Source organism: Peromyscus maniculatus, chromosome 10, assembly GCF_049852395.1.
Source record: "Peromyscus maniculatus bairdii isolate BWxNUB_F1_BW_parent chromosome 10, HU_Pman_BW_mat_3.1, whole genome shotgun sequence".
NCBI classification, from domain to species: domain Eukaryota; kingdom Metazoa; phylum Chordata; class Mammalia; order Rodentia; family Cricetidae; genus Peromyscus; species Peromyscus maniculatus.
Window position 1 is genome coordinate 97,329,387 of NC_134861.1, and position 24,709 is coordinate 97,354,095.

The 24,709-nt window shown below is 40.7% G+C and overlaps 1 protein-coding gene across 4 annotated transcripts in view; it reads left to right on the forward strand.

The window, feature by feature from the left end:
• LOC143267677 (ATP-binding cassette sub-family G member 3-like) overlaps positions 1–24,709 on the forward strand; it is a 71,246-nt gene that overhangs the window by 23,830 nt on the left and 22,707 nt on the right. For all 4 annotated transcript variants that reach the window (XM_076546844.1, XM_076546845.1, XM_076546848.1 and 1 more), the window contains exons 6-10: positions 1,186–1,322; positions 4,737–4,888; positions 6,970–7,071; positions 14,842–15,092; positions 19,252–19,334. In XM_076546844.1, the coding sequence (XP_076402959.1) occupies positions 1,186–1,322; positions 4,737–4,888; positions 6,970–7,071; positions 14,842–15,092; positions 19,252–19,334 (725 nt within the window). The remainder of the gene's footprint in view (positions 1–1,185; positions 1,323–4,736; positions 4,889–6,969; positions 7,072–14,841; positions 15,093–19,251; positions 19,335–24,709) is intronic.

Consider the following 24,709-nt stretch of genomic DNA (forward strand, 5'->3'; position numbering starts at 1 on the left):
TTTATTAACTTCTTGAAGTTATGAAATGTAATATATTGCAAGAACTTTAATATAATTTTTATGAATACTTTAAAAAATGTGTATGTGTGTATGCCTGCATTTGTGTATGTGTGTGTGTGTGTGTGTGTGTGTGTGTGCATGTGTGTGTATGTTCACGCGGGCGGCCACTTGCATGCCATAGCATACACATGGAGGTCATAGGACACCGTTGTCAAAGGTCCTTTCTCTCCTCCCACCTTGTTTGTAAGGCAGGGTCTGTCTCTTTCTGCTGATGCTCTGCACACATGCCTGATGCTCCTGACCCGCCTCCCATCTCACTGTAATTACATCTTGATGGAATTATGGATGCATTCCACTGCATATAGCTTTATATATGAGTTCCAAGGATTGAACCCAGGGTTCAGGTATGCGTGGCAAGTGATTTTTCCCTGCTAAGACTTCTCTTCAGCCTTTCATAAGATTTTGATTTAAGAAATATAGAGGCAATAGGTCATTACTCCAAAAGTTTGACTGTTGTATAGCCTGCACTATAGTACACTGCTAATACCAGCCTCCTGGGCCCATGAGTGTTTACAAAAGCATGCTCACTGAAGCTGTTTCTCACTGTGGCATTTTAAAACAACGTTAGGGAGTACCTTACTCCTGAGTACTTAATTACTTTTCATCCATAAAAATAAGGACATCTGCTTACCTATAAACTCTATTCTTAACTATCAAAGTGATAGTGTATGTGTGTGTCCACTTGTGTGTTTATATGCCTGTGTGTGTATGTGCCTGTGTGTTGTGTAGAGTGCCTTTCTTGTGTGTGTCCTGTGTGTGTTGGGAGGGTGTTAATTGACTACTAAATTACTAGAGATACTTCATCTTCTCCTGTCCCGTCTTCCTCATTCCTACGACAGAGATCTCACTGTGCCAGACTTGGAGTGTGATAACTCATTACCCTAGAACATGTGACTTGATAAAGAACAAACAGTAACTGTCATTAGCACGGACTTCATGTCAAGTCTGATCTCAGCCTCTTTCTACTCACTTGGAAAAGAAAATCCTCCTTCTTCTCCCAGGTGCCCACATTGTGCTCCTCAGGATAATGATATAACAAAACATTTTAATCCTGGAAGAGACAAGTTCAACAATGACAATGACTTTGGGAGTTCTTGTTGATAATGATGGTTGTTGGTGCTCTAGCCTAGATCTAAGGAGCTCAGGAAAAGGACCAGTATAGCAATGGAGCTGGTCGCCGAGCATCCCATTCTGTTCTTGGATGATCCCACCACTGGTTTAGACTTGAGCACTATGACAGATATCATCTCGGTCCTGAGAAGGTAAGTGCTAAAGGAGCATTAAGTTTTATTCACTCAATACTTGGTCACTTGTGTGTGTTTGGTGCAGGAGATTCAGAAGTAAGCATCAGAATTTCTTCTTTGTTCATTAGAGGGAAACTTCAGTTAACAAGGAAAACACATCAAGAACAATGAGACAAGAGCCTAGGGAAAGATGGCTGTGGTGAAGGTGGAGCACTGCTTTACATAAATGTCCCCATAACCCTCAAGCATGCGACAAGTGAGCTGGGGATGAGTGAGTGAGATCTGAACAGAGCGCTGTACAGAGGGAAAATGCATTTGTTCTGAGGCAAAGCAGGTTTGATGTGTCTGGAACATTAAATAGACCTAGCTGACAAGAACCCAGTAGCCTGAGGGGATGGAAAGTAGCTAGTGCACTGCTAAAGACAGACTGGGTGACTTGATAGAAGTTAAATTTATTACAGTTATGGATTCTGGAAGCCACATATTAATGTTTCCACAGACTGTGTCTTCTGAGGCCTGGGTCACTGAGCTGTGGATGGTGTCTCCTTCCTCTTTATGTGTCTATGCCCTATTCCCTTAAATGGACACCACTAGTACACCACTAGTACACAGTAGTAAGTTCATTTAAACTTAATTACCATTTTAAAGACTCTTGCCTTCAAGAGTCTTTAAACCACATTATAACCACATTCTAAATTCTTAGATGTGAGGACTTCAACCAATGAGTCTTTGGAAGGACACGATTCAGCCCTCCACATTCACAGATGAAGCGAGGGGTTTGTTTGGGTTGGATGTAGATTGCCTGGACCACCTGGGCCACTGTAAGGACTAAGGTTTCCATGGCAGGGGATGTGGGAAGGCTTCTGAGTTTAGAGCAGAGCATGCGTCATGGAGAAGGTTGTGCAGCTACATCATGGGGATGTAAAGATGTCAGTAGGGAGCTGAGAGGTGGGGGTTCCTTAGCTAGGAAATGGTGTGTTATGGAGTGCTTTGAAGATGGAATACATAGCATTATCTCGGGGATTAGCCCTGGATGTGGTGGCTGAGGGAATGATTCCCAAGGTCTGGGTCCTGAACCTGGGGAAGAATGAACTAAAAGAAGTGATGTTTCCTTCTCTCAAGAAAGAAGTCTGCAGCTGAAACATTTATAGAAAAAAATGTAACAGATTTTTTTTTTTTGTTTTTTTTGAGACAGGGTTTCTCTATGTAGCTTTGCGCCTTTCCTGGAACTCATTTGGTAGCCCAGGCTGGCCTCGAACTCACAGAGATCTGCCTGCCTCTGCCTCCCAAGGGCTGGGATTAAAGGCGTGCACCACCACCGCCTGGCAAGTATTTTTCATTTTAAAAATTAATAAGAGTTTCACACTGAATAACCCCAAGAACCGTACAAGGACTGTCCCATTCCCATGACTGGGGCTCTGGCTGTTGAACTCTACTGCACTCTCTGTCTGTCCTTCCTTCCCCTTGTTCTTTATTTTGTTCTGACATCATGGTCCATCACCCTAAACACTCCTGCCTGTCCCTCCAAGAACCATATCATCCACCATTGCACCTTCCCAGTGAGGAAGTCAACACCTGGGTCCCTGTCACCTTCTAAACTGTAGACTCCTCAGGTGTCACACCCTCCCTGTCTGTCCCCTCTCCTGTCTGCTTCAGGACACTCTAAGATCAAGTTCTTGTCATTGTCAGTATGGAACGCTTCTCTGTCCCTGTGTCTCACGCCATGGCTAGTCTTAGTGCATCGCATGGGGTCATCCTAAGTGTGGTTCCTCCCAGTGTTCTGGAGCAGACTCAGGCCTGATATGCTCTGTTCTCCTTGGTCCCCAACACTCCTGGAAGTGCATCCTAGTGGTAGAATACTTTTTTTTTTAACATTTTTTTATTGTGTGTGGTGTGTGTGTGTGTGTGTGTGTGTGTGTACATGTGTAGCATACCTGTAGAGGTTAGAGGACAACTCAATGAGTTGACTTTCACCTTCCACCAACAGGGTTCTAGGAACTGAACTTAGGTCTTTAGACTTGGCATCAAGTGTCTCTACCCAATGATCCATCTCACTTCCCTGGCTTGAATCTTGATCATCTAATCATGCTGGTGGTTCTGGGTTATGTCACATGAAATTACAATTTTTCCTTTTGTGATTCATTAACAGTCTGACAGGGAAAACAGTCAGCTGTTATGTCATTATTCTGCTCCTTATCTTGTTGCTACCAACCACTTGTCCTGCTGAGAATAAAAGAAACAGAAGCAAACATTCACTCCTCTGTCTCCCGCCTCCCCATCACCCCTTCATTTGTATTAGTGGCACTGGGAGCTGCAGCACATCATGGAGCAGACCCTTCTGTCCAAACAGCTTTACTTGTATAACCAGTTGTTGGTGAGGTTCAAGGCTTCTGGTTTCTGGTACACCATCAATGCAGGTCCCTCACTGAAACTCCTCTGGGATATCCTGCTGCTACCCTGAGTCATGGAGATCCTGCAGCTATGGATCTGCAGGATCACTATTCCCTACATGTACTACAGCAGGTCACAGATGGGGTAGATGATGGGTTGGGCAAACTCAAAGCCCTGGATGTGTGCCTGGGTGGTAGATGAGCTGGTCAGTCCAGGACACATATGCCACCATACCCAGCTTTTATAAATGTGTTTTCAAATCAGTTTTTTTTTTTTTTTTGGTTTTTTCGAGACAGGGTTTCTCTGTGTAGCTTTGTGCCTTTCCTGGATCTCACGCTGTAGACCAGGCTGGCCTCGAACTCTCAAAGATCTGCCTGCCTCTGCCTCCCGAGTGCTGGGATTAAAGGCGTACGCCACCACCGCCCGGCTCAAATCAGTTTTAAAGAGTGTTTTGGGTTATTGTTTCTCCTAACAGAAGATATGACTTCCTGAAATGGTAGTTCAGGAATTAAACCAATGATCAGGTGGTGGTAGCACACACCCTTAATCTGATCAAATGGCAGACAGAGTCCCTGTGTGGTCAAGCACACAGCCAAGTGTGGTGAAATGCAGCTTTAAGCCCAGCACCAACCATAGAGACCTGGAGGTCTGTATAGACAGGCAGTGATGAGGAAGTCATGTGGCTGGGCTTAGAGCCAATGAGAAGGCAGAACAGGAAGGCAATAAAAACACAGGTCAGACAGGAAGAAGCTCTCTCTGGGGAAGTTACTGTGTGGTGGTAAGCTAAGGCTAGTCGTGGCTATTTGCTCTGATCTCTTTGGCAATTACCCCTGTATTTGGCTCTGTGTTTCTTATTTAATAAGACTGTTTAGAAATTCATCTACATCTATCAGGTGCGTAATACAAGTGAGAGGAGATGTTTTTAAGGAAAATTCAAGCTGAAACGGGAACAGAGAGTATAACTTCAGGAATAAAATATTTTGTTGAATTTCAAGTTTTCGATGTTCCATTGACTTATGATTTTTCCCTCTTTAAACTTAGGATATCTATGAGGGGACAGACAGTCATCTTCTCCATTAATCAGGCTCAATACTCCATCTTCAGATTTTTTGATAGCCTCACCTTAGTGGCCTCAGGAAAAGTCATGTATCATGGGCCTGCACAAAAGGCATTGGAGTACTTCAAATCTGCAGGTATGGCTGGCTTTTGCTGTGAGAGCTCCTTCATTCTCGGGATCTGGGACGAGAACAGGGCTTCCCAGGAGTACTGCTTGACCTTCCTTCAGACTTACTGTGTGTGGGTTTCTCCATTTTAAATACCTTGGTTAGTTTGGTGACAGGATTCTGTTAGTTGTGCAACTCAGGCTTGTTGTTCAGGTCTCTTTTCTTTCTGCTGTCCTGTGTCACGCCTGGGTTACAGTATTTTTTCCTGAGCTTCTTGTCCTGTTTCCCAGTTGTGGTGACCCTCTTAATTAACATGCCGGCCTCAAGTCCAGTTATCTGTCACTGGAACAGCTTTGGAAAGCCCAGCATCATCCTGTTCTTGCTCAGGTAGCAGATGGTGGTTTTCAGTTTTCCCCTAGTGTGATCTGACTCTGAGGAGCTGTGGAGATGTTACTTAAGTCAGTAGTAACTTTGCATTTCAGGTTTAGGCAGTGCCTAGGGGCTAGACTGGCTTAAGTCTGGCTTCTGTGGACTCATGTTTTTGTGCCTGCCTGTTTTTTTTTTTCATAGTTAGATTTGATGATGAAATATTTTTTAATGTTTCATGCTGTCAGTTTCATTTTAGCGAAATAGGAATAATAGTTATGGATAATGTATCTCCAAATATAGGTTTAAATATTTGCTTTTGATTACTCTCTAGCAACCTGAGAGACCAACTCCCTGAACTGCATCCAGGGTTGCAAAAAGAATACTTTCAGAGTAGTAGGACTTAGGAATAACTCTTATTTTTCTGAGGGAATCAGATTCACACACATACTGAGGAGTTTTCTTTATTTTTCTCTAGCCTCTCCCTCTTTCTTGGTTCTGTCTCCCCTTATATACATCCCATGGAAAGTAAAACAAGTTACATATGAGGGCGTGATTAACCATGGCAATGCCCAGATGAAAGGTTCAGGCTGTAACCTGAGGCCAGGGGCACAGTGCCCAGTGAGACAAGCTGCTGAGGAATTTTTTAGGGAGTAGATCTTTATCAGCCAGACTTATCAAGCATGGAACTGGCACCAATGTTGCTTTGTGTCTGGCCTTGGTTCTACAAATAGACACCCGGGAATACCTTGTGTATTTTCTCTGGAGGTTTATCTTAGGAAGCATTCAGTCTAGTTTGAATTTGCTCTGAGGCTTAAATTCAGCCAATTGAATGTAGCATGTCTTAGAACTGAGAAGAAATTGCTGTTTTCTTTATGTAAGTCTGTGCTAGTGATAAAAAACAGGGCCTAAGTGTCTTACAGTCTCATGGAATAATAGATCTAATTTTGAAGCATATCCTAGTATATTTTCTACATATCAAAATTATACAGCTTAATGATGAGTGATCTTCAGGCAGTCCACAGATATAAGTGACCATAAGATTGAGGTGATCATGATATCCTGGTACATATTATATGAGATTACATATTAGAGTGCAGGTATTGGGGAGATACCACAGCTGTTTTTGCACATGTGGAATTACAGACAGAAGCAACAGTGTCATAGGCACTGGGGAGAACACCCACAGCTGTTTTTAGGGAAGAAACATAGTGGCACATGAGAGAAATTACAGACAGACACACCTGGCTTTCAGAGTCTGGAGCCATGAGCCTTGCTTAGCGAGATTCCTCCATCAGAGAGTTATTCATCTGGAGGGTTGACACCTGAATTATTAATTGCCATCTGCTGTATATTCTTGTGGCCACTGTAAAAGCCATTGTACCAGCAGCTCTCAGTATCACTCTTTGTTTTTGATTAATCTTTGTCATTTAATAGTGTAAATGTTTGTGAGTCTTTGGAGTCCAATAAAAATTTAGGCCAAATTCAAAAGATTGTTTCATATGTATGTAGAACATGCACATCAACATACATCTATATTCATAAATGTGTATGTACATATATGTTTATGTTGTACTGGGGAGCAGATATTTTTGAAATATGATGAGTGTATATGCAAGAGGAAAGGATAAGTTAGTGGGGGAGGCAAGAAGAAGAAGAAGAAGCTCTTAGATTCTGTCTCCCCTCCCCATCCTACTCTCTGAAGAGTGTCCTCAGGTTTGTGTTCATGGCCAACTTCTTTGTAGGTTATGAATATGATTCCCACAACAACCCTGCAGACTTCTTCCTGGACATCATTAATGGAGGTTTCTCTGCTATATTAGACACAGAGGAAGAAGGCCATGATGGTATGTGAATCTTTTTTTTTTTGATTTACCAATTTTTTATTTTATTTTACAATACCATTCAGTTCTACATGTCAACCATGGGTTCCCCTATTTTCCCCCCTCCCCCTTACCTCCCCTCACCCCCCATTCCCACCTCCTCCAGGGCAAATCCTCCCCCAAGGACTGTGATCAACCTGGTAGACTCAGTCCAGGCAGGTCCAGTCTCTTCCTCCCAGACTGAGCCAAGTGTCCCTGCATAAGCTCCAGGTTTCAAACAGCCAACTCATGCAATGAGCACAGGACTTGGTCCCACTGCCTAGTTGCCGCCCAAACTGATCAAGCCAATCAACTGTCTCACCTATTCAGAGGGCCTGATCCAGCTGGGGCCCCCTCAGCCTTTGGTTCATAGTTCATATGTTTCCATTCAATTGGCTATTTTTTTCAATAATTGAGTAGAACCGAAATTTATTATAAGCCACAGTCGTCCTAGGGACCTCCATACTATATATATATCCTCTATGGTTCTATGGGCTGTGGTCTGATTGTTCTTTATTTTATAAGTAGAATCCAGTTATGAGTGAGTACATACCATGACTGTCTTTCTGGGTTTGGGTTACCTCACTCAGGATGATTTTTTCTAGTTCCATCCTTGCCTGCAAATTTCATGCTTTCATTGTTTTTCTCTGCTGAGTAGTACTCCATTGTGTATATGTACCACATTTTTTCCATCCGTTTTTCCATTGATGGACATCTAGGTTGTTTCCAGGTTCTGGCTATTAGAAATAGTGCTGCTATGAACATAGCTGAGCATGTATCTTTATGGTATGAATCAGCATTCCTTGGGTATATGCCCAAGAGTGGGATGGCTGGGTCTTGAGGTAGTTCGATTCCTAATTTTCTGAGAAACTGCCATACTGATTTCCACAGTGGCTGTACAAGTTTACATTCCCACCAACAGTGGAGGAGTGTTCCCTTTGCTCCACATCCTCTCCAACATTGGCTGTCATTGGTGTTTTTGATCGTAGCCAATCTGACAGGTATAAGGTGGTATCTCAGAGTCGTTTTGATTTGCATTTCTCTGATGATTAAGGATGTTGAGCATTTCTTTAAATGTCTTTCAGTCCATCTGTAGTTTGTTGTTTTGTGAATTCTCTGTTTAGCTCTTTAGCCCATTTTTTAATTGGGCTGTTCAGTATTTTGATGTCTAGTTTCTTGAGTTCTTTATATACTGTGGAGATCAATCCTCTGTCAGATGTGGGGTTGGTGAAGATCTTTTCCCATTCTGTTGGCTGTCTTTTTGTCTTATTGACTGTGTCTTTTGCCTTGCAAAAGCTTCTCAATTTTGAGAGGTCCCATTTATTAATTGTTGTGCTCAGGGTCTGTGCTGTTGGTGTTTTATTTAGGAAAAGGTCTCCGGTGCCAATGCATTCAATAGTGCTTCCTACTTTCTTTTCTATTAAGTTTAGTGTAACTGGATTTATGTTCAGGTCTTTGATCCACTTGGACTTGAGTTTTGTGCATGGTGACAGATATGGATCTATTTGTAATCTTTTACATATTGAGATCCAGTTATGCCAGCACCAGTTGTTGAAGATATTTTCTTTTTTCCATTGCATAGTTTTGGCTCCTTTGTCAAAAACCAGGTGTTCCTATGTGCATGGATTAATGTCAGGGTCTTCAATTCGATTCCATTGGTCCATATGTTGGTTTTTATACCAGTACCAAGCTGTTTTTATTACTATAGCTCTATAGTAGAGTTTGAGGTCAGGGATGGTGATGCCTCTAAAGGTTGCTTTATCATATAGGATTCTTTTAGCTATCCTGGGTCTTTTGTTTTTCCATATGAAGTTGAGTATTTTTCTTTTCAAGTCTGTGAAGAATTGTGTTGGGATTTTGATGGGGATTGCATTGAATCTGTAGATTGCTTTTGGTAAGATTGCCATTTTTACTATGTTAATCCTACCTATACATGAGCATGGGAGATCCTTCCATTTTCTGATATCTTCTTCAATTTCTTTCTTTAGAGATTTAAAGTTCTTATCAAAAAGGTCTTTCACTTGTTTAGTTAGTGTTATCCCAAGGTATTTTATATTATTTGTGGCTATTGTAAAGGGTGATGTTTCTCTGACTTCTTTCTCAGCCCTTTTATCGCTTGTGTATAGGAGGGCTACTGATTTTTTTGAGTTGATCTTGTATCCTGCCACTTTACTGAAGGAGTTTATCAGCTGTAGGAGTTCCCTGGTAGAGTTTTTGGGGTCACTTATGTATACTATCATATCATCTGCAAATAGTGAAAGTTTGACTTCTTCCTTGCCAATTTGTATCCCTTTGATCTCCTTTTGTTGTCTTATTGCTCTAGCTAGAACTTCTAGTACTATATTGAATAAATATGGGGAGAGTGGACAGCCTTGTCTTGTTCCTGAATTTAGTGATATTGCTTTGAGTTTCTCTCCATTTAATTTGATGTTTGCTGTTGGCTTGCTATAAATTGCTTTTATTATGTTTAGAAATGTTCCTTGTATTCCTGATCTTTCTAAGACCTTTATCATGAAGTGTTGTTGGATTTTGTCAAAGGCTTTTTTCAGCATCTAAGGAGATGATCATGTGGTTTTTTTCTTTCAGTTTGTTTATATGGTGTATTACATTGACTGATTTTCGTATGTTGAACCATCCTTTTATCCCTGGGAAGAATCCTACTTGGTTGTGATGGATGATTGTTTTGATGTATTCTTGGATTCAGTTTGCCAATATTTTGTTGAGTATTTTTGCATCAATGTTCATGAGGGAGATTGGTCTGTAGTTCTCCTTCTTTGTTGCAACTTTGTGTGGTTTGGGTATCAGGGTAATTGTAGTCTCATCAAAAGAGTTTGGTAGTGTTCCTTCTGTTTCTATTGTGTGAAACACTTTGAAGAGGATTGGTATTAGTTCTTCTTTGAAAGTCTGGTAGAATTCTGCCCTGAAACAATCTGGTCCTGGGCTTTTTTTGGTTGGGAGACTTTTGATGACTGTTTCTATTTCTTTAGGGGTTATTGGTCTACTTAAATGGTTTATCTGGTCTTGATTTAATTTTGGTATGTGGTATTTATCCAGAAAATTGTCCATTTCTTCCTGGTTTTCCATTTTTGTGGCGTACAGGTTTTTGAAGTATGATCTGATGATTCTCTGACTTTCCCCGTTGTCTGTTGTTATGTCTCCCTTTTCATTTCTGATTTTGTGAATTTGGGTGCTCTCTCTTTGCCTTTTGGTTAATTTGGCTAGGGGTTTGTCTATCTTGTTGATTTTTTCAAAGAACCAACTCTTTGTTTCATTGATTTTTTGTATTGTTCTCTTGTTTTCTATTTTGTTGATTTCAGCCCTCAATTTGATTATTTCCTGGCGTCTATTTCTCCTGGGTGAGTTTGTTTCTTTTTGTTCTAGAGCTTTCAGTTGTGCTGTTAATTCATTGGTATGGGATTGCTCCATCTTCTTTATGTGTGCATTTAGAGCTATGAATTTTCCTCTTAGCGCTGCTTTCATAGTGTCCCATAAGTTTGGGTATGTTGTACTTTCATTTTCATTGAATTCTAGGAAATCTTTAATTTCTTCCTTTATTTCTTCCTTGACCCATTGATGTCTCAGGTGGGCATTATTCAGTTTCCATGAGTTTGTGGGTTTTCTATAATTTTTGTTGTTGTTGAGGTCTAACTTTAAGTCATGGTGGTCTGATAAGATACAGGAGGTTATCCCAATTTTTCTGTATTTGTTGAGATTTGTTTTGTGTCCAAGCATGTGGTCAATTTTTGAGAAGGTTCCATGGGGTGCTGAGAAGAAGGTATTTTCTTTTGTGTTAGGATGGAATATTCTGTAGATATCTATTAGGTCCATTTGAGTCATAACATCTGTTAGGTCCTTTATTTCTTTGTTAAGTTTCAGTCAGGTAGATCTGTCTTTTGGTGAGAGTGGTGTGTTAAAATCTCCCACTAATAATGTGTGGGGTTTGATGTGCGTTTTAAAGTTTAGTAGTGTTTCTTTTATGAATGTGGGTGCTTTTGTATTTGGAGCATAAATGTTTAGAATCGAGACTTCATCTTGGTGGATTTTTCCCGTGATGAATATGTAATGTCCATCCTGATCTCTTTTGATTGATTTTAGTTTGAAGTCTATTTTATTAGATATTAGGATAGCTACACCAGCTTGTTTCTTAGGTCCATTTGCTTGGAAAGCCTTTTCCCAGCCCTTTACTCGGAGGTAGTGTCTGTCTTTGAAGTTAAGGTGTGTTTCTTGTATGCAGCAGATGGATGGGTTCTGTTTTCTTATCCATTCTGTTAGCCTGTGTCTTTTTATAGGTGAGTTGAGACCATTGATATTGATGGATATTAATGACCAGTGATTGTTAATTCCTGTTATTTTTTGTGGTTGTGTTGTGTTGTCCTTCTTTGGTGTATGTTGGTGTGGGATTATCTATTGCTTGATTTTTCATGGATGTGTTTAGCTTCTTTGGGTTGGATTTTTCTCTTCTAGTGCTTTCTGTAGGACTGGGTTTGTGCACAGGTATTGATTAAATCTGGTTTTATCCTGGAATTTTTTGTTTACTCCGCCTATGGTGATTGAGAGTTTTGCTGGGTATAATAGTCTGGGTTGGCATCCGTGGTCTCTTAGTGTCTGCATGAGATTTGTCCATGATCTTCTAGCTTTCATAGTCTCTATTGAGTAGTCTGGTGTTATTCTGATGGGGTTGCCTTTATATGTTACTTGGTCTATTTTCCTTTGCGGCTCTTAATATTTTTTCTTTATTCTGTGTGTTTAGTGTTTTGATTATTATGTGGCAAGGGGACTTTTTGTTTGGATCCAGCCTATTCGGTGTTCTGTAAGCTTCTTGTATCTTCATAGGTATTTCTTTCTTTAGGTTAGGAAAGTTTTCTTCTATGATTTTGTTGAATATATTTTCTGTGCCTTTGAGTTGGTATTCTTCTCCTTCTTCTATCCCTATTATTCTTAGGTTTGGTCTTTTCATGGTGTCCCAACTTTCATGGACGTTTTGTGTTACGAATTTTTATCTTTAGTGTTTTCTTTGACAGATGAATCTATTTTCTCTATTGTGTCTTCAGTGTCAGAGATTCTCTGTTCCATCTCTTGCAATCGGTTGGTTATGCTTGTTTCTGTAGTTCCTGTTCGTTTTGTCAGGATTTCTATTTCCAGCATTCCCTCAGCATGTGTTTTCTTTATTGTCTCAAATTCATTTTTCAGATCTTGGAATGTTTCTTTCATCTGTTTAATTGCTTTTTCTTGGCTTGATTTGATTTCTTCCCATTTTTTGTTTGTTTTTTCTTCCATTTCTTTAAGGGAGTTTTTTATTTCCTCTTTAATGGAGTTTTTCATTTCCTCTCTAAGGGAAGTTTTTATTTCCTCTTTAAGGGAGTTTTTCATTTCCTCTTTAAGGAAAGTTTTTATTTCCTCTTTGAGGGAATGCTTTATTTCTTCTTTAAGGGCCTCTATCATCTTCTTAAAGTCATTTTTAGGGTTGATTTCTTCTGTTTCTTCTGTTTTGGTATGTTCAGGTCTTGCAGGTGTAGAATCACTAAGTTCTGATGTTGCCATATAGGTCTTTACATTGTTGCCTGTATTTTTGCACTGGTGTCTACTCATCTCTTCCTCTGTGCGGTGCAGGTGGTGTCTGTGTCTGAGAGTGCCTCTCTTGTTCTAGTTTTTAGTCTTGGTTTAGTAGGGGTTCTTGGTTAAATTGGTGCTATTGGGCTATTTCTTCAGGGGCAGCTGATCTCAGTCGGTGAATTATATATTTATGATTCTGGTGATGTGGTTTGGTGGCTAGGCAGCACCTTCTTCTGTGTTCCCAGGTCACTATTTGTTCATTCATCAACTCCTCAGCTGATCTTGTTTCTTCAGACTTCAAACTGTAGGCATCTGAATCCTCTCCCATATGGGTTTCAGCTGAGCAGGGTAGTCTCACCAACACCTCCAAGTTGTTGGGTTTCACAGGATCAGCAGCTGGGCCCTGGGTTGTCCTCAGACGGAGTGTTCAGATTTGTTCTGGTTCTGTCCCACGGAGATAGCTTCTTCCCCGGGTGTTGGGGTTAGGCCCGTCCCTGTTCCACGCTGCGTCTGCTTGTCTCTGTTGCCGGGCCTGTCTACCTCTACGGTCCGCCGCCGGGCCTGTATGTCCCTGTCAGCTGCTGCTGGGTCTGTCTGCCTCTGCAGGCCACCACCGAGCCTGTATGTCTCTGCCGGCTGCCGCTGCGGGCCTACCTACCTCTGCTCATCACTGCTGCTGGGCCCGTTTACCTCTGTGGGCCGCTACTGGGCCTGTATGTCTCTGCCGGCTGCCAACGGCCCTGAATGTCCCTGTTGGCTGCCGCCGCTGGGTCCGTCTACCTCTGGTATGTGAATCTTTTAGAGTCAGATATTTTGCCTAACGGATTTTATTATAACACAGTAATGTGGTTCTTTAGATAGTAGCTTTACATGTTAATTCAGTGTCCTAAAATTAGCTAATAGTGTTTTCTGTCTGTTGTGCTTGGTGTTTTATATTTAAATTATAATAGACCATTTATATGATACTGTAACTTGTAAAGGAAATTTCTGTTAGAAAGTAAATGTACTTATTGTTTGTCATATTGTCCTTGTTATTGTTTTAGATGTGGTTTGCTTATGTAGCCAGGCTGGCCTTAAATGTGTGCTCTTTCTACCTCACCTCCCAAATATAGGTATTACAGGGTTATGTCACGATGCCTGGCTTTGTTTATAATATTTAAAAAACATGATACTTGGCAGTTTTTACATTTGCATATACATTCACATGTGGTAGAAAGTAGGGACCAGACTTTTATGTTACAAAGGGAAGGAAGACTTTGTGAAGACTTGGGGTCCAGATGGGAAGAGGTCATTCACATTGCTGTATCCATGGGATAATGACAGTAGTCAGGTCAGTGAGGGACACTCTTCTAATCTGTTAAGGAATTACACAGGGGTAATTTTATTATGCTCAAAATTGGTGGGTGGAAGATGAAAGTCAGGTGGTAGCATCATTGCCTTGCATGCACATGCCTTTGGTCCCTGGCACCACATAACTGTGTGTGAAGTGCATGTCTGTCATCTTAGTCCCTGAGACAGACACAGGAGGACCTGGAGAAGTTTTAAGGTCACCCTTGGCTTTTTAGCAAACTTTGAGGCAAGTCTACTGTGGTGGAATTGTGTTCCCCAAAATATTGTGCACCCTAATAAACTTATCTGGGGTCAGAGAACAGAACAGCCACTAGATACAGAGGCTAGAATATGGTGGCACCTTTAATCCTAGCCTTCTGGAGGCATGGATCTCTGTGAGTTCAAGGCCACAGTGGAAATAGCCAAGCATGGTAACTCATGCCTTTAATCCCAGAAAGTGAGCCTTTAATCCCAGGCAGAAAGCAGAAAGGTATATAAGGCATGAAGACCAGAAACTAGGAGCTTTTGACTGGTTAAGCTTTCAGTCTTTCTAGAAGCAGTTCAGCTGAGATTCCTTTGGATAAGCACTCAGAGGCTCCCAGTCTGAGGAAACAGGATCAGCTGAGAAGTTGGCCAGGTGAGGTAGCTGTGGCTTGTTCTGCTTCTCTGATCTTCCAGCATTCACCCCAATACCTGGCTCTGGGTTTCTTTTTGTTAATAAGACTCTTTAAGACTCATGCTACATCCTAGGGTACATGAGACTGTCTCAGAGAAAAACTGGTACATAATGTGTGTGTTATTCATGAAAAGTGTCTCAGAAAAATCAGTTAAATTACTGTCTGTTTCTTGTCTTTATCCACTTTTATCCCAAAGCTGACAAATATACAGAACTTTCTGAGAGACGGCACCAAGTCACAGAAAAATTAGCCAATATGTATGCCCAGTCCTCCTTATACAGAGAAATGAGAACTGAACTGGATCCACTCTTGGGGGAACAGAGGACAGGGAGGAGCTCATCCTTGGAGGAGATCACGTGTGTCACCCCTTTCTGGCATCAACTCAGATGGAATATGTCTCATTTATTCAAAAATTACTATGGTTTTCCAGTTGACACTAGGATTCAGGTAATCTGATGAACTATTTTAATTGTATTGTGAAAAACTCAAGTAGGAACAATTTGTTTCTGAGTCAGTCTACTTCAGGTCACATTTGTCTTCTACTGTTCCATATATTTATCATTTCCACTCGGCATATATTCAATAAAGCAAGTAGAACATGATTAATTTTTTACTTACAGACAATATTTTTAGTGGTTGTTTTGTATTTAGAGGAACTATAATGACTAATCTCAGTAGGAAATTTAATTCAGGGAAATCAACAAGAAATTCAGCACACCTGGGAGTTCTTCACACCTGTCTAATTCACCAGTGCATCGAACAAGCTTAGGTCCAGGAATGAGTAAGGGAGTCAAAGGCTTTTGTCCTGCTGTAACTTTTCATGTGGGTGGATGGATGGTAACTGAATAAACAGATAAAATTACAGCATGACAGATGACAGAATGGACTTTGGAGAAAGTTTAAGTAGGGAGGGTGGAGGTAACAGGGGAGGGAAAAGGGGTTGATCTGTAGTTGAAATCATGGGATGAGGAAACAGGGCTATTGATCCCCTCTGAGGAGCCTGTGCATGCACTGCCTGAGAGATGAGTCCATTGCAGAGTGCTGTTCCCTTTGTTGGAGTCCAGTGTGAAAGCAGAAGCCACTCAGAGCGCAGTTCACACACAGATAGTGACTGGACTGAACAGTGCTCTTCCCTGTCAGCTGACTGGGAACTGGGAGGAAGTGAGGTTCCACTTTTCTTTAAACCGGCTCTGTAACAAGGATCATCATGCCTCAAGATTTTCTATTATTTTGACATGAATGTCACACAGAAATGTGGTTCTTCCAGCTCACTGGGCCATCACTTATTCATTTATATTAATTTCATGATGTTGAGGAATCTGCTGTGTTAGTGTTTGATCCTGGGGCCACAGCCATGAGAGGGCAATCACTCTACCATGGACCTACATCCCTGTCCCTGTAAACCAGAACTTATAGTCAGTTCTGCTGTTAGTGTGTTGTTATTTTATTCTCAGGAATTTATTTTCTGTTGAACACTGAAAGGTCGTGTGTTGTTGGCTGTAATGAAACTACTTAGTTCTTAACATGTGTGCTGCCCTTTTCATATTTCAGTGTTGCTTCCTTCTCTGCATGTATGTGAATATTCTTACCATTTGAGTTGTACTGTCATTTGCTCCAGACACTTTGGCCATTTACCTGGGCATTTATTTCATAAAAGAGGCTTTTTTTGTGTCCATTTTTTTGGGGGGAGTTTCAATATGATTGGAAAAAAGTGAGTTACATTCATCAAATTGGGTTACTCATTGTTCAACAGTGAGGCAATATCATGAGATGAGAAGTGTGTGTGTGTGTGTGTGTGTGTGTGTGTGTGTGTGTGTGTGTGTGAGAGAGAGAGAGAGAGAGAGAGAGAGAGAGAGAGAGAGAGAGAGAGAGAGAGAGAGAGAGAGAGCGCAATGCTAGGAATTGAGTGCTAAATTTTTAAATTATTTACTTTTTTATGTATGGGTATATTGCCTGCATGTATATCTGTGCATCATAGACATGCCTATGGAGGCCAGGAGAAGGCATCAGATCCTGTGGAACTCAGAATTACTGAAGGTTATTAGGGGCCATCTGGGAGCTGGGAACTGAATCCTGGGTCCTCTGCAAGAACAGCTAGTGATCTTAACTGCTGAGCCTAGAAATTTTGGTTTCTAATTTGTCAAGTTACATGGTAGGATGCTTTCCCTTAGATCATAATATTCTACTTTTAAAACATCATCAGAGGAATAACAGAATCTTTTAAATAAGTTACAACATCATGTAGCCTTAATTCTTTGCTAAGTGAAACACCTTCTAAAGCCATTTTAACCCCAAACCAAAGCAGTGCAGGTCCTTGTGACTGTCTGCACGGACTGAGTGGATGGAGGTAGATGAGGGTCTGGAGGAGTTGGCAGCTTAGATGAGTCTTGAGCACAGGCTGCTCTGGCTGTGGTTTATGGAGTAGCAGTGACAGAGATGAGGGGCAATGGGGCATCGGGTGACCAGAGGACGCTGTCTGAACACTGAACACGAGCAATAGTGCTCGTTCCCACACAGGCACAGACTTCCCAGAGGTGACACAGGTGAGGACTAGCTCACCCCTTCTTAGCACACAAAATCCCACTACCAGGACCTAGGTTGTGAGTCGTTTTTAATTTTCTTACAAATGGCACCAAAACGTGGAGCAAGAATTTCCACCTAAGACCGGAGAAAGCTTTAAGAAAAGATTCTAAAATGGAGCTAAAAACAGCTTCCTAGTTGTGTCTCTCAGGCCAGTCACCACCTGAGGGCTTGAGCTACTCTATGATGGGTTACTGGTCTGCAACATGGTGGAAATGAGGCATCTCCAAGCCACACATTATGCTGCTGTGAGGTGGATTTGTTAATACAGAAAAAAAGGAAGAAAAGGTTTTTGGGGTACACACTGCTGGATGGAAGCACAGACCCACTGCCTCCCAGAGTCAGCAGACAGCATGGCTCCCAGAGCTGGCAGTGATTTATCCCCACCATGTTGGAAAGCTGAGGTGGGCGGGGTCATTCAGTACTAATCACTGCAGTTTAAAGCAATAGATTCACAATAAAATAGATTCAGATGAAATAAACCACTAAATGGTTTACACGGTGTGTAAAAATGCATGTAGGCTTGATAAGACAGAAAAAGGAATATAGGCAGTTATATTGAAGAAATAGAAAGGGGCTAGAGGGATGGCTCAGCGGTAAAGAGCACTACTTGTTCTTCCAGAGGTCCTGAGTTCAATTCCCAGCAACCACATGGTGGCTCACAACTACCTGTAATGAGATCTGTAGCCCTCTTCTGGTCTGCAGGTGTACATGCAGATAGAGCACTGTATATGTAATAAATAAATAAATAAATATTTTAAAAAAATAGAAAGTTTTAAAAAAATAAAGTATTTAAAGAGAAAGTAAGAGTAATATAAAAAAATAAGCCATGGCCGGGTGGCGGCGCACACCTTTAATCCCAGCACTTGGGAGGCAGAGCCAGGCAGATCTCTGTGAGTTCGAGACCACCCTGGTCTCCAAAGTGAGTTCCAGGAAAGGTGCAAAGCTACACAGAGAAACCCTGTCTCAAAAAAAAAAAAAAAAAGAAAAAGAAAAAAGAAAAAAGCCATGTAAAGATGGATATTACACATAGAATCTGGATTGTGTTGTCTTTGGGATTTTTAACTACAGAAAGACATTCCCCCATCACTTAAGGGGATCAGGGCTAAGTCTAGTGTATGCTGTTCAGGGCCCTGGCCTGGGGTGAACTTGTTTCTAGCTAAAGAAAGCCTGAGTTCTTTAAACCACTTGAAGTAGAAACTGCACATGTTCACTGCACCAGAGTTGAGATCTCAGTTTAGGTGAGCACTTTTGTCCCTTACTTTAGTTTGTCCCCTAACCTCCCTAGGTGCCTGCATTCTCTCCACCCTGTGTCATCCATGTTTCAGAACCTGAACTGAGCCCTTCACTGGCTGTTCCTGGTGGAGCACTGGGAGAAGTCTTAGCTTTTCCAGGGTCTGTGCTGCCAGAGCCTCAGAATGCAGAGACCTTCAGTTTAACATACAAGCAGTCTATTGACATATGTGTTTTACGCATGAACTGTGGACCAATAGCTGTGGAGCCCCCATGGTACTGGACTAGACCCTCTGGATAGGCAAGACAGTTGTTTAGCTTGAACTGTTTAGTGGGACCCCAGGCAATGGAATCAGGTCCTGTCCCTGATGCTTGAACCGACTTTTTAGAGCTTAGTGCCTATGGTGGGACACCTTTCACAGCCTTGGTGCACAGGGGAGGGGCTTGGACCTGCCTCAGCTGAATGTACCAGGCTCTGCTGACTCCCCATGGGAGACCTTGCCTTGGAGGAGGTGGGACTTGGGGGGTGGGTTGGGGGGAAGGCAGTGGGGGTGGGGTGGGGATTGGGGGTGGAAGGAGAGTGAAATCTATGGTTGTTATGTCAAATGAATAGAAAATCTCTTAATAAAAAAAATGTGTTTATATTCTTCCAGGGACTTTGGCCAAAATATAGTGTTTATCTCACTGGAGAGATCTGATTAGGAAGCCATATATCTTAAAACAATGGACAGTGTGCAGAATACTTACTACTCCTAATGGAAATTTGTTCTTTTCCCCATTTTCCTTTTGAAAGGCAATTATCAGAGTCATACTGGCCGTGCTTGTGGGTACCTCTTTCCATGTCCTAAGAAATGATTGTACTGAAGTCCAGAGCAGGTAAGCAAACATGGATCCTGATTTTGAGAAACTGCTGACACTTTTTTAGAGCTTATAGAAATCCATTAAGAATTAGAATTCGTGACAAGAACAGAATAGACATTTTATCATGTGATAGAGTGTGTTGTTACATTGAAGGCTGAGTGGAACAACCCACTTTTTCACATATGTTTGTGTGTAGATATCGTGAAACTGTACACACCACACATTTAACATTTTACCAGTTTTAGTGTATGTGTAGCTTCATGTTTTGCAATTATCACCACACTCTAAATATATAGGGCTTTTTTTTAATCTTCTGGAATGGAATCTCATAGCTCTGATAGACAACTCCCCATACTACCCATTCTCAATTCCTGACATCAGCCATTCTACTTTCTGTCATTGAATATGGCTAACGGGGGAATCTTAAATTAGAGTCATAAAGTATCTGTGTTTTGCTGTTGTTTTGTTTTTGTTTTTGTTTGTTTTGGCTGGCTTGTTTTCTTGGTGTGATGTCCTCGAGACTGATCAAAGTGTAGCATGTGTGTGGATTTCTTGGGTTCTGTAAGGTGTGGTGATATATTGTGTACCCTAATAAACTTGGCTGAGGATCAGAGGACAGAGCTAGCCACTAGACTAGACTTAGAGGTCAGGCAGTGGTGGCACACAGCTTCAATCCCGGCACTTGAGATCTCATGCCTTTGCTTGGGAAGCACACACACCTTTAATCCTAGTAGGTGATGTCAGGGCAGAGAAAAGTATATAAGGCATGAGGAAATAGGAACTCTCTCTATTTAGGCTGAGGATTTGGTAGAACTCATGGCTGGCTGCTCTGCCTCTCTCATCTTTCAGCTTTCACCCTGATATCTGGCTCTGGATTATTAATAAAAGACCATCTAAGATTAGAACAACATCTAGTGTCCAACTTGTGGGGCACAAAGTCACGAAAAAGCTGCTTGCCTGTGCCTTTACAGGCCCTGGCTCAGACCTGAGCTGCATGCGGCTGGCATCTGCACCCCACGTAGGCAGAAGTCTCTAACCTACTGGCTAAGTTTTTGTTGCAGCCTCTCTGCAGCAAATTCCATTAGCTTTGGGCTCCAAAAACCATAGGTGTTAGCTGCTTTTTCCAGTTCCCTCATGCAGATGGCTGGATCTTTGGTTTCTTCTCTCCTGGTGAGTTGTGGACTCTCCCTGGATCTCCAACTTGGGCTGCTACCACACTAGGTAGCTCCTTGAAACCTGCTTGGGCTGCTACTGTTCTACACAGAAGCAGTCAGCCTCACATCTGAATCATCATTGTCAGCAGATTAGGTGAGACAATTGGGGTTTCTTAAAGGGAGAAATTAGTTAAAAAAGAATTTTTTTCCCACATTAAAAATGGGAAACATTTTTACAATGGAGGGTGTTTGGTTTCTGTTTGACTATACATTAAAGCAGTCTGAAAATGGAACAATTAAATGAGAGGATAATTAATGTAGATGGGATTTATGTAATGTCAAATATAAATATTAATTTGTTTGATCATTTTTGTTTTATCATTAAAAAAATTGGTTAATGTGAGTGCAAATATAAAAGTTTTAGAAAAACTTGTTAAAACAGATCATAGAGAAATTCAGACCCAGACAGAAGAATTTAAAGATGAACCAATCTCAGCATTGCATTATAAGGTTACAGAGAAACAGCCTAAGACTTTCAAACAGCCAATCTTAATCTATCCAGTAAGCTTACAGGAACTGCCAAATGCTCAAGGCTGTGTACGAGCTGATTGGACTCCTGTGCAAATGTTAGATTTGAGGAGATTCAAAGAAGCTATAGTGTTATGGTATGTATTCCTTGTTTGTGAAGCAGATGTTAAACTTGTGGTCAACGTGTAATAGAATTATCCCTGAAGACTGAGAGATTTGGTTACAGTGATCTTAGAGGCTGTTCCTCAATTCCAGTGGTGGAAGGATGAAGCTAAGAACACTGAATAATAAAGTAGGGCTAGAGGTATGGAAATGTCCCAAGATCAACTTCTTGGAGAGGGGGATTATGGTATTATAGAAGGACAATCTCTGTATGATGACCATACCCTAGCTTTATGCCAAATGGCAGTCTTAAATGCTTGGGACAGAATTGAAGAACTGAAAAGAAAATTGAGTCATTTATAAAAGTTATGCAGTGCCCAAAAGAAACCTTCATTAATCTCTTACAAAGGCTGTCTTCAGGAGTAAATAGAATGATAGCAAATTCAGAAGCTAGACAGATAATAATTGAATCTCTGGTTTTTGAAAATGCTACTGCACAATGCAAAAGGGTAATTAGGTTGTTAAAGATCAGCACCTTTGGAAGAATGGATCCAAGATATAATGAATATTGAATCTCATGACCATGATGACACTTGGATAGGAGAGTGATTTCCAGAGATTTAAGGAAAATAATATCAGGTAATTGTGGTAAACAATGTCACTTAAAAAGAGACTGTAAACAGGGCATTCTTAAGAACAAGGTTTTCTCAAGGAATAATCCCAACAGAATGCCTTTCCCTTCTGGATTATGCAGAAGATGTGGCAAAGGTAAACATTGGACTAACAAATGTAGATCAATAAGGGACAGACAAGATAATCCCTTGCCTTTGCCACTGGGAAACTTCTTGCAGGCCTCCATGACAAATTCAGTTCAGTCCTTTCCTGCCATCATGGAAGAAACCCCTTCCCAGAGCAATTAAATAATCTAATGCCTATTGTAAAAAACCATACTCCTCAGGGTGATATTATAGCAATAGAAGAGAGAACAAAAAATTCAGGAGAAACTATAATCAAAAGTGATAAAGATTAGAAAGGGACCCTCCCCAAAGTTAGGGTTGGGGAAGGGTTTAGTTTTTGTCTTTCAGGAAAATGAAGGCTAAAGAATCTCAAGAATAGTGGACAAATGAGACATCTGAAGAAAAAGGACAAATCATCCAGAAAAATGGTCTTAGTTTGGACTACAAACTGCTCAGGACAGTTTCAAGATGGCTAGCTGAGATGATCCAGCCCCACAGACTATTCGAGCAAGGATATGAGATAAGCCCTGCACTTTCCCATTATACAGAGACTGGACAAATGAAATAGCTACCTCTCCCAGGACTTGACATTTAACCCCCAAATTTTCTTTTCAGGATCCCCTTAAGATGCCATTTTCCCCAGACAGCAGGAAGCAATTTTAAGAACATGACACCCACATTCCCAAGAGGTGGGGTGGGTGATTTTTGGTTGTTCAGTGGGTTATGGATAATTGTCATTGTTTAGGATGGTTGCAAGTTGTTATTGTTAATGGTCAGGAAAAAGGCTAAACAAAAGAGATTGGATTTAGGGATCTTGTTTGAAAAAAAGCGAAAAAGAAAAAAGAGGATATAGATATAAGATAAAAGATAGATTATTGAATCTACTCTGAAAAGAAAAAAAAAGGATATAGATATGATAAGATAAAAGGTAGTTTATTGAATCTACTCTGAAAAAAGATATAGAAATGAAGGATAAAGGGTAGATTATTGAATCTACTCTGAAAATAAAAAAAAAAGAGAGAATGTGGATATGATAAGATAAAAAGGTAGATTATTGGAGTTGGGGGTTTAGCTCAGTGGTAGAGTGCTTGCCTAGCAAGCACAAGGCTCTGGGTTCAGTCCTCAGCTACGAAGAGAAACAAAACAAAACCAAAAAAGGTAGATTCTTGAATCTACTTTAAAAAAGCAACTACTAGTTTTAAATTTTTTTATATTGGATTGAATTTTTGTATATTGTATACAAATAATGTGTATTGATACAAATTTGAGATTGATTTTGTTAGAAAATACTGTATATTTCTAATCTTGTTCAAGGTATTGTACCTATACAGTTCATTTAACAATGTAATGCAAATTGCTAGTCATTGAAAACTATTATTACTAACAAATTAAGATATAAAGAAATGCAAGTTAGTAGTTAGTCATTACAATCGAACTTGTAGTCATATTAAGTATGTTTTCAAGGTCAAACAGAAATATATTTTAGATAAACAGGTCACCTTTAAACACTTCAGAGATCAACAGGATATGGAATTTAAAATGTTTTAATAACATAGATTATTTTTCTTATGACAATGAGAAATGTCTGCTGCTGGCAGCACCAATCTACTTCAGAGATGAAGGGCATTTAAGAACCTCTCCTTATGGAGTTTATTTTCATTGCGGCAAGTTAGCCACTGGGCAAGAAAGTGCCCTTACCTTGACTGCTGACAGTTGCTGTCCAAAATGGACAGGCAGAACACAAAAGAAAGGACTGCCAACCTTGCCAAGACAAGGTAGGAAGGCCCTTTAGAAAACCCTGCTTCACAGATGAGTCTGTCAGATATTCTAGGCCTTAGGCCAAAGATGGGTGCCCCAACATTGCTGAGAAAATTTGGGTGACTGTCCAGGCAGCCAGCTGTTTCTGTCACTTCTCATATTTTTTGGAAGTTGCTTGTTTGTACTTCCTGCTTACTTAGGTAATATTATTTCCTTCTCTGGTATCTGAGGGAGTTGAAGAATAGATAACTATAGTTTTGATTATTAACAGATTCAGAAAAGAAACTTACTAAAGTTGTGTAAAGTGTGTAAGTTTGGAAGACATCAAAAGATAGTTTTGGGTTAGTAATACAAGTTAGGATAGAATGTGAATTAGGTACAACATTTAGACTCACCAAGATAGGATAAATAATGGAGTATTTTCTCTGACTCTGTCAAATGTTAATGGACTGGACATTGTTAATGTAATTCTTGACCGTATATATTGTATATACCTATTGTAGTTATTGTATATAATTTTTCTTATATTAGTTATAACTTTCTTTTATTAGACAAAAAGGGGAAATGTGGTGATATATTCTGTACCCTAATAAACTTGCCTGAGGATCAGAGGACAAAGCCAGCCATTAGATTAGACATAGAGGTCAGGCAGTGGTGGCACACACCTTTAATCCCAGCACTTGAAACCTCATGCCTTTGCTTGGGAAGCATACATGCCTTTAATCCCAGGAAGTAATATGGCATGAGGAAACAGAAACTCTCTCTTTTTCTTTATGCTGAGGATTTGGTAAAAGTAAGAACTGGCGGCTGGCTGTTCTGCTTCTCTGATCTTTCAGCTTTCACCCTGATATTTGGCTGTGGGTTTTTTGTTAAAAGATGATCTCAGATTTGAACAACAGTAAGGCAGAGCGATAGTCCATTGTGTGTATATGCTGTGTTGCTTTCCATTCATTTGTGGCTGGAAATGTGGTTTGCTCTCACCTTTGGTTGCTATGAATAATGCTGTTGAGTGTGCAAGTCCATCTGTTTGAGCCCTGGACTTTTGTTCTTTAAGGTAGAAAGCTTGAGTTTCCAAATTATGGGCCACTGCGTTGTTTGAGGAACTGCTACC